The 10,508-nt window shown below is 40.1% G+C and overlaps 1 protein-coding gene across 4 annotated transcripts; it reads left to right on the forward strand.

The window, feature by feature from the left end:
* Positions 1–48: 48 nt before the first annotated feature.
* Positions 49–10,375, forward strand: leng9 (leukocyte receptor cluster (LRC) member 9). Of its 4 annotated transcripts, none has more exons than XM_025911823.1 (8): positions 49–199; positions 420–542; positions 2,835–2,928; positions 3,275–3,414; positions 7,169–7,498; positions 7,588–7,765; positions 8,367–8,475; positions 8,556–10,375. In XM_025911823.1, exons 2-8 carry the CDS (start codon positions 428–430, stop codon positions 9,216–9,218), a joined length of 1,629 nt encoding a protein of 542 aa, XP_025767608.1. In that variant the 5' UTR covers positions 49–199; positions 420–427; the 3' UTR covers positions 9,219–10,375. The 4 variants fall into 4 exon arrangements, with proteins under 4 accessions (XP_025767608.1, XP_025767606.1, XP_005455416.1 ...); XM_025911821.1 differs by having other exon boundaries at positions 51–199; positions 7,585–7,765; XM_005455359.4 differs by having other exon boundaries at positions 54–199; positions 7,172–7,498; positions 7,585–7,765.
* Positions 10,376–10,508: the final 133 nt, after the last annotated feature.

Raw genomic sequence — 10,508 nt, forward strand, 5'->3', positions numbered from 1 at the left:
CACGCGAACATATTTAATAGTTTTTCAACTTTTTTGTGTGCCAATATCAGGCTTTATGTACGACAAACGACGCATTCCTCGGCAAACGAAAAAGTGGAACTACATTACCCATAACCCAATCTGGTATAACAAACAAGGGGTTAAAGGGGAATAAAAAAAAAGTCGGAACTGTTTTCATTGAAGGTTTGTGTACTAAAAGGTATGTTCCGGTTGATTTCTAAGCGTATATATGGTTTAAATATACTATCTTAGCAGACTAGCTGGTTTATTAGCTTCTCTTTTAACACTGTACAACGTTAATCCGTCACTTCCGCATTAAAACATGAACGTTTTTTATAGGTGTGTCACTCTTAAGTGGTCAACAAAGAGATAACTTACACACAGTGACACGGCAGATCTTTTTGACTTCTAAATCTCAGATCTTAGGATGGCTTCAGGTGGATCAGGAGTTCCCCCCACCGACCCGACTGACACACCGAGTCCACAGGCAGGGGTCCCCGCTGACTCTCAGAGCGGCAAAGACACCCCAAAAGCCAAAGGAGGTAAATCAGTTTCACACACTTACAATATGTAATCTAAAGTCAGTCTGTGAAAGCTTCTAAGGTGATTTGAGGCACATCTTGTTATTAGACATGCACAGTAAAACCCTGCTGGTTGACTCATATGATTACACCAGCTTATTATTTTCCTAGTAATCCACTTATAAATCATATTGTTGAGTCTGTGGTGTGAGTCTGTGTTACTCTGGGCAATAGGAGTTCTGGCCAGGTCTTAGTTTTGTAATCGCGTGGCCGGAGCCTCTTATCATCAGAAGGGGGGCTGAAGGATGGAGTCCAGTACTGTAATGAACTGTTTCCTACATTTTTCACGTCCTGCTGGGGCACTCTGCTTTGCTGGAAATGTTTCAGGATTTGAGGAAATGACTGACTCTGATCTGCCCGCTTCTGCTCCCACTCGGAACTCAGCAGACTAATCTGTGGATTAACTTTATGTATACTAAAGAATTTCAAAGTTGTAATGTTTAATTTTCATCCTTAGACATTTACTTATAGGCATTCAATTTGAGAGAGAGTTAAAAAACTACCAAAATTTGTGGCTGATCCAGACAACCATCTCCCTTTCTAAGAAATAAATCACAGCTAATAATTAAAGTATTTGTGTCATGAGTCACGTTCATTCATCCTGTCTCTAAATAGTATTGCAGGATGTGTGTTATTTGGGTGTAAAGGCAACCTCATCATGTACATCATACTTGGCTGACATTTGAGTCCTCTGAGTTGAGTCATTGCCACTTGTCATATGATAATACTCAATGGAAGTGGACTGGAGATGGACTATACACGTCATTTTCCCCATGCCTCTTTCTCACTCATTTATTTATGACACAGCATGGTAACGGGAATGATAAGAGGGGTTTCTAGTAAATGAACAGACGATAAGGAATCCTTTTTCCAGATGTCTGTGTGAGTGACATAGACTGATGCAGAAGCTCAGCCAAATGTAAACACACGCAGAAGCAAACGGTTAAAATATACGTGAACAAAAAACAGAAAGAAAAGTACTGCACGGCTCTCATGGCTGATCTGACAGGTGCTCATTGGTGGTAGAGGTAGAAAAAACAAAATCCAAGAGAACTCACTCAGTATTATGTATATACAGTAAAAGCCCCGAGGTACTTCATCAGGATCTCATATTTTTTTTCTTCCACTTTACTTTAAGAATGAACTTAAAACTTGTACTTGTACCAGAGGCCATAGTTGTTCATTAGTTTTCTATGGTTGGAATTACACCACATAATTTTGGAAATTTTTCATGGATTTTGGTTTAAGTAGAAACATACTACATCTTCTAAAAGTATGGTATAAGTATCACATGTGTTATCTGATATTGTTAATTTATCATTCATATTGGTTTGCTGAACACTTTAACAGCCACTACAATCTGATAGATGAAGATAGTTTCACTGATAATGAAAACTACTATAAACTAACAGGGTGTAAATTTCCTCTGTTTTACAGCTGGGATCAATGTGAAGAAATACAATCTTTTAACTCGCAGTTTTTGGAAATTGGACTTTTTGTAGGATTCAGCGTAGCCCATGGCCCAGTTACACAGGGTCAGCAAGCAAGTACGTTTGGGTAGTGATGTTGTTTCTTATGAAACTCACTTGTTTTAACATTAAAACACCATCACCTCTGTGGATTGGTTAAATGTGAAGTAAAACCCTGGCTTGTTTTGCAAAGAGAAAGCACAACTGAATCAGGAAGAAGCTAAAATGAAAGTTGTCTGTCTAAATTTGGCAGATTTCTTGTGAACTTGCAGACTGACAACAGCCACACTGTCTCTTTTTAGCAAGAGGGGATCTAAAGAGGGGCACATCATTTTTACAGTTACAATTAAAAAAAATATAGATTCATAATATAAATCTAATTTCAGTTATGCTAATAAATTATGCAGCAATCTTAGCAGAGGATTACGAGTTTCTCACATTGACTTTTTTGGTCTGTGAAAACGAACAAGACGCCGGGGTAAAAGTCAGCTCTACGGTTCTAGTGGTCCAATGGCGAAAAACATTATTTTGAATACTGGCTTATTGTAGCACAGACAGGTACCCAAAATTACGAGTGACCATATAAGATGCTGTAACATGCCTTGGGACTGCTTTAAACAAAACCTGTTGATCTCTTCTGCCATTACATTTTTTTTTCTGACATAGTTTGAATGCAGAAGAAAGGGTGAAATACTGCATGATTTCTGTTCAGTTTTATTAAATGTTGGCTCTTTTTATTTTTAACCTTTTGTTCTGTCTCTCCCTCTGGCGTCCTGTCTTTCAGAGTCAGCAGAATGTTGCAAGGATGGAGCCAAAGTGTGCCAGTTTTTCCGGATAGGAAAATGTCATTTTGGCCTCAGATGCCGTTTAGCTCACAGGTTTGCTCTCCTTACTTTATTCAGAAAAATCATCAGAAGCATACATGAAGATTTATAGTTTTTTTCCAGATAATTTTTTGGCATCTTGTGGTTTTATTTTCAAAATTAACACAAAAGACTTTGGAAATTATTGTAGATTAGCTGCTGTTTATCTTCAGATCACAGGTGTTAGAAGCTTGGTTTGGAGACAGAGAGACATGGATGTAAATATCTTTGGAATGACCTTTTGTCTGCATTTTTTATCTGCGGGACAGTTGGCTAGATATGATGAATACCCTCACTGATGAAATTTCTGTCTCAATCTCCTTGTCTCTGCATTTTTTCCACTGCTGCTCTCATTTCTTAGTGACCCATTACAGGATGATTCAGGGGCTTTGTGTCCTGAAGTGGATGAAAAACAGGAAGGAGAAAAGACACAAGAAAAACACAAGAACAAGAAGGGCAGTGTGAATAAAGTGCCAAAGCCAAAACATGACGAGAGAAGAGGTCACTCCGCATTTATTTAGCTTTCTGTGAGAACATACAGGGAGTGCAGAATTATTAGGCAAATGTATGAGGGGCCGTACAAGCCAAAATTCATTCTTTCACTCTCACACACATACATTCTTCTTTCACACACATATATTTTCACTCTCACATACATATATTTTCACTCTCACACACATATATTTTCACTCTCACATACATATATTTTCACTCTCACACACATATATTTTCACTCTCACATACATATATTTTCACTCTCACACACATACATTCTTCTTTCACACACATATATATTTTCACTCTCACATACATACATTTTCATTTATGCATTCCTACATTTTGCTCTCATTTACATGCATTCAATATGCATTTAATCTCACAAATAATATATGTATGTAAGAAGAGAATGCATACATGTCAGAAGAAAATATATGTATGCAAGAGAATAATGTATGTGAATGAAAGAGTATAGTGGAAACGGAAGGAGTTTAATGGAAACGGAAGGCTGGGTGTCTGTACCGCTGTGATTGGCTGAGAAGCACGCGCGGGTCACTTTCAAGTGTCTGACAGTATGGAGGGGGGAGAAGAAACTCGAGTTCTTCAGCAAGCTATCGGGGTTTTAAGAAATATTTTATCATCTCCTGAAACGGTCACATCGTTGTCCTCGTCACTTGATCGAGATGGGACGGGCTCAACTTTTTTTTTTACGTGCGCTCAAATTTTTTTTAGGTGCGCTCAGAATAGTGGGACAAAAATAAGGCCATAGGTAACAGGCATCTCCGAAAATGTTAGAGCACTTATGGAAATATGTGATGTCTTGATGAATCAAGCAGATATTTGAAGTTTACACAGCACCATTCTCGCATGAAAATATCTTAAAAGTTTATTTTGTGACCTATGGCGTTATTTTTGTGCCACAAAACCAGCCAATCACAGACTTGGATGCAAAAATATCTGATTGGCTGTTCTGGTCTCCAATCAGCTCGAAATGACGAAATGCAATATCTCAGAATCCATTTCGTCCAAAACTCAAACGAGGCAGTGGCAGAGAAGCACAGAGTGGCGGAGTTTGAAATATTACTCTTTCTGGGTTACTGTGGCGTTATTTTTGTGCCACTATTCGTAAAAAAAAAAGTTGAGCCCGTCCCATCTCGATCAAGTGACGAGGACAACGATGTGACCGTTTCAGGAGATGATAAAATATTTCTTAACACCCCGATAGCTTGCTGAAGAACTCGAGTTTCTTCTCCCCCCTCCATACTGTCAGACACTTGAAAGTGACCCGCGCGTGCTTCTCAGCCAATCACAGCGGTACAGACACCCAGCCTTCCGTTTCCATTAAACTCCTTCCGTTTCCACTATACTCTTTCATTCACATACATATATTTTCTTCTGACATGTATGCATTCTCTGCTTACATACATATATTATTTGTGAGATTAAATGCATATTGAATGCATGTAAATGAGAGCAAAATGTAGGAATGCATAAATGAAAATGTATGTATGTGAGAGTGAAAATGTATGTATGTGAGAGTGAAAATGTATGTATGTGAGAGTGAAAATGTATGTATGTGAGAGTGAAAATATATGTATGTGAGAGTGAAAATATATGTATGTGAGAGTGAAAATATATGTATGTGAGAGTGAAAATATATATGTGTGTGAAAGAAGAATGTATGTGTGTGAGAGTGAAAATGTATGTATGTGAGAGTGAAAATATATGTGTGTGAAAGAAGAATGTATGTGTGTGAGAGTGAAAATGTATGTATGTGAGAGTGAAAATATATGTGTGTGAAAGAAGAATGTATGTGTGTGAGAGTGAAAATGTATGTGTGTGAGAGTGAAAATGTATGTATGTGAGAGTGAAAATGTATGTATGTGAGAGTGAAAATATATGTATGTGAGAGTGAAAATATATGTATGTGAGAGTGAAAATATATATGTGTGTGAAAGAAGAATGTATGTGTGTGAGAGTGAAAATGTATGTATGTGAGAGTGAAAATATATGTGTGTGAAAGAAGAATGTATGTGTGTGAGAGTGAAAGAATGAAAATATATGTATGTGAGAGTGAAAATATATGTGTGTGAGAGAAGAATGTATGTGTGTGAGAGTGAAAGAATGAATTTTGGCTTGTACGGCCCCTCATACTAATGAGTATTTTGTCCACATCATCCTCTTCATGCATGTTGTCTTACTCCAAGCTGTATAGGATCGAAAGCCTACTACCAATTAAGCATATTAGGTGATGTGCATCTCTGTAATGAGAAGGGGTGTGGTCTAATGACATCAACACCCTATATCAGGTGTGCATAATTATTAGGCAACTTCCTTTCCTTTGGCAAAATGGGTCAAAAGGACGACTTGACAGGCTCAGAAAAGTCAAAAATAGTGAGATATCTTCCAGAGGGATGCAGCAGTCTTAAAATTGCAAAGCTTCTGAAGCATGATCATCGAACAATCAAGCGTTTCATTCAAAATAGTCAACAGGGTCGCAAGAAGTGTGTGGAAAAACCAAGGCGCAAAATAACTGCCCATGAACTGAGAAAAGTCAAGCGTGCAGCTGCCAAGATGCCACTTGCCACCAGTTTGGCCATATTTCAGAGCTGCAACATCACTGGAGTGCCCAAAAGCACAAGGTGTGCAATACTCAGAGACATGGCCAAGGTAAGAAAGGCTGAAAGATGACCACCACTGAACAAGACACACAAGCTGAAACGTCAAGACTGGGCCAAGAAATATCTCAAGACTGATTTTTCTAAGGTTTTATGGACTGATGAAATGAGAGTGAGTCTTGATGGGCCAGATGGATGGGCCCGTGGCTGGATTGGTAAAGGGCAGAGAGCTCCAGTCCGACTCAGACGCCAGCAAGGTGGAGGTGGAGTACTGGTTTGGGCTGGTATCATCAAAGATGAGCTTGTGGGGCCTTTTCGGGTTGAGGATGGAGTCAAGCTCAACTCCCAGTCCTACTGCCAGTTTCTGGAAGACACCTTCTTCAAGCAGTGGTACAGGAAGAAGTCTGCATCCTTCAAGAAACACATGATTTTCATGCAGGACAATGCTCCATCACACACGTCCAAGTACTCCACAGCGTGGCTGGCAAGAAAGGGTATAAAAGAAGAAAAACTAATGACATGGCCTCCTTGTTCACCTGATCTGAACCCCATTGAGAACCTGTGGTCCATCATCAAATGTGAGATTTACAAGGAGGGAAAACAGTACACCTCTCTGAACAGTGTCTGGGAGGCTGTGGTTGCTGCTGCACGCAATGTTGATGGTGAACAGATCAAAACACTGACAGAATCCATGGATGGCAGGCTTTTGAGTGTCCTTGCAAAGAAAGGTGGCTATATTGGTCACTGATTTGTTTTTGTTTTGTTTTTGAATGTCAGAAATGTATATTTGTGAATGTGGAGATGTTAAATTGGTTTCACTGGTAAAAATAAATAATTGAAATGGGTATATATTTTGTTTTTTGTTAAGTTGCCTAATAATTATGCACAGTAATAGTCACCTGCACACACAGATATCCCCCTAAAATAGCTAAAACTAAAAACTACTTCCAAAAACATTCAGCTTTGATATTAATGAGTTTTTTGGGTTCATTGAGAACATGGTTGTTGTTCAATAATAAAATTATTCCTCAAAAATACAACTTGCCTAATAATTCTGCACTCCCTGTACTTCCATGAGACCAATTACGCTTTATACTGTTTGAACTTGTCCGTTCACTTTATTAACGGTTTCTCTTCAGCAGAGGTGAACAAAAAGCCTCGTATGCGCACAGCAGATGACGTGATCTCCCGGATCCTGTGGGACCCATCGGTGGACGGATCAGAATTTGTAGTGGGCTATGTGGATCGATTCCTCGGCGTGCTGGAGCGCCCCTTCTGTGACTTCAACTGGGAGACCAACCCGTGTGACTGTGATTACACTGCTGAGCTGGCCCTGCCCAGGCACAGGATCCAGTACTTCACCTACAGAGGGCACCGTGTCTGGGACCGGCACACCAGGACTGACCGAGTTTTTGGTTCCACAGGTCAATCTCTGGCTCCCCCCTTTGGAGGGGTAGAGGAAGTAAGAGGTAGGAGAAGCAGCTTTGATGCTGCCCGACCTTACATGTGACCACATGCATTCTGCAAGATGACTGAATGTTACGTTTTGTTTTAGAAGAAAATACAGCAGCGCTTGAAACAACTAACGAGCAGCCACCTGCAGAGGAAGAGAAGCAGAATGAGACAAATATTCACACCCCTGAGTCTGCACCACCACCACCAGAGTGTACAGAAAACACTTCTCAGGAACAACAGGAGTCACGAGGACCATGCGTTTTCGAGGAGGCTGCAGATAGGTCTGGTGTTCGTGTTGCTCATTTAAATATAACTCAGAACAGATCTTAAGTAAAACAACCTCCCATCCCAAAAAATCATTGTTAGCATCTACACATTATTTTCCCAAATCTTCTTTGTGCAAAATGTTAAACACTTAAAATGAAAAAGATGCTAGAGGATCTTCAGCATCAGTGATTTGAGGCAGAATATAAGGGTGGGGGTATATTGTAGTAAAAGATTTAAATCAGACCCTTTCTGATTGGAGCATTCAAATGGCATCTTATTATCTAGAGGTCTGAGGACCTCTACCCACATCTCTTTCACTCACACTTCTGCATCAGGAAGACAAGAATAAGAGAAAAGCTGAGAAATGCACTCCGGTTATAGCTTGCCTTCCTCAAATAACAACCTCATTCAGGCAATATACTATTTCCCCCCCAAAAACTGTGGGCTTTTAATATAAAATACTCTAAAAAAAACCCTTTTGTGACACATGTTAGGTATGTAACAAGCTGTAAGAGAATGAAAAGAACTTGCAATTAGAAGTTAGAGAATGGATTTTTCAAAATGTGTATTTACAGCTGGCTCTTTATTGATTTTGCTCATCTGGTTTGATTTCAGACATCAGAGTTCCTCAACCGAAGAGGAGGCACCGGGTGTAAAAGAGGAGGGGGAGGGGGAGACTCTGCCAGAATGGGAGGAAAGCTGGGAAGGCAATGAAGACTGTATGGTGAGTACAGCACATCTTGCCCTGAAATCTTGCTTTTACACTGTATGTTATGTTATATGCATGTTCCCTTTCTACTACAGAGTTATCCTGCAGCCCTGCAAGTTAGCAAGAATCCATCTGTCCCTCTGGAGCAGAGAGAAGAGAAGCGTGGTGGTCGCCCACCTAAGAAGAGACCCACACACTTCATCACCTTCCGGGCCAACACTCCTGCCATCCTCTCCTGTTTCCAGCAGCTGCAGAAGGAGCTCACCTCCCTCATACCTTCCTCTGCTCCTTACTGGCAAACCGCCTCCAGCCTTCATGTCACCCTGTGCCTCCTGGTGCTGCCCAGCCCTGCTGAGGTGGCGGCTGCTGGGGAGATCCTCCAACGGTTTGCCCAACTGGATCGAAACCCGCCGGTAGCTGTGACCTTTCCTGTGAAGCTGAAACATTTCAATGGGAAGGTGCTGTACCTGAGTCCTCAGCCTCAGCTCCACCTACAGCAGCTCAACAGCGGTCTGCAGGAGGCCTACAGGAAAGAGGGGTTTCTCCACAGGGACTCCTACAACCCACGCTACCACCTCAGTCTGGCCAGGGTAGTGGACATCGAGGGCGAGAGGATATTTGAAGGTGTGGGGGACCTGAGGGTGGGGAAGGGCTTGAACTTTGGCCGTCTGCCAGTTAATACCTTACACCTCTGTGCCATGGGCGGCTCTAAAGTAGACGGTTTTTATGAGAGGGTGTGCACGGTAACACTTCGATGATAAAGAAGTCTGATTTGCAGACATTACTGGGTGCAATAAGCCACGTGGCCTCGTCTACCAAAGCTGATGCCTCTGTTTTAACTTTATAAGAAGTTTTGTTTATTCAGATAACATGCACATTTTTTAATGAAGGCCGTAAGGTGTAAAAATATAATTTGGTTAAATTTATTAGATATAAATACTGCATTTAAATTAAAAATATGATCAAAGTTATATTTGTTTTCCCTATTTAATGCATTTGAATCTGTTAAGGTACTAAATCTCATGTTTCATATTTCCAGATGAGATATAGAGGAAAGAAAAGGGCGGGGATGAGCTGTTAAACGTCACTAAAGCTAAACACAACATCCTGGCTATAATACAACATATGAATAATTAATCCACAATATTAAAAAAAACTACTGAAGGTGCCGAAGTTTTTAGAGCAGTAGTCCATTTTAAAAATGTTAGCGCTGGTTCTGTTAGCCATGGATCTTTACTGCACAGTTTTCATGTTATAGTGTCCTCAGTGTCATCAGCCTGCTTAAATTCTGGTTCACTGGTGAATTCGGTGGTTGTGACATTTTATTTGCTACAGCGAATCATATTTGGGAAAATCCAGAAACTAATCCATAATTATTTAATAATCAATAAGCCAAATAACTTTTTGCTTGGAGAGCCTTTTTTATGTAGAGACACTAAAAACAATGAAGAACTGTTTGTGCAAACATGAGCTGGAGCTCAATGATATTTATGTCTAATTGACTCGGGACCATGAGTTTGATAATATTAATGCTGTTTTTATTGCTATGAAGAACTTTAAGAATGTTTTAATTGGTCATCTAATTTTCTTGGTGCAGAAATGCTTGTTATACTTTATATCTGATGGGCCGAATGATTGGGGTTAATTTTGTTAACTTTGACCTGTAAGCATGCTTAATTTACACTGTTTTACTACTGCACAGACAATAAATTTGAAGCTGATTATGGACACATAAAGTGTTCGTGAAGGAGAAAAAAACGCTTTTCTCTTTTTATAGGCCTGAATAATTGCTGTTCGTAATTCAGTGACTTGTACAATGGGTTTTATATGAATGTTGCATGGACTGCACTCTTTTACAAATGATTATGACCACTAGATTATCATGTGGATTAAATATTGAATTGGTTATTTTAAAGTCGTGTGAGTGGTGATGTGCCAGCGCCGTTATAAATGCCTTCATTGTGGTGCCGAGGATGTGGAAATGCTCCCTGAGCTGAAATCTTACATGCATCCCTTTCTGCTGCCCCCTCTTCTTCCTCCCAGATACA

This window comes from Oreochromis niloticus, linkage group LG11 (assembly GCF_001858045.2).
Source record: "Oreochromis niloticus isolate F11D_XX linkage group LG11, O_niloticus_UMD_NMBU, whole genome shotgun sequence".
NCBI classification, from domain to species: Eukaryota; Metazoa; Chordata; class Actinopteri; order Cichliformes; family Cichlidae; genus Oreochromis; species Oreochromis niloticus.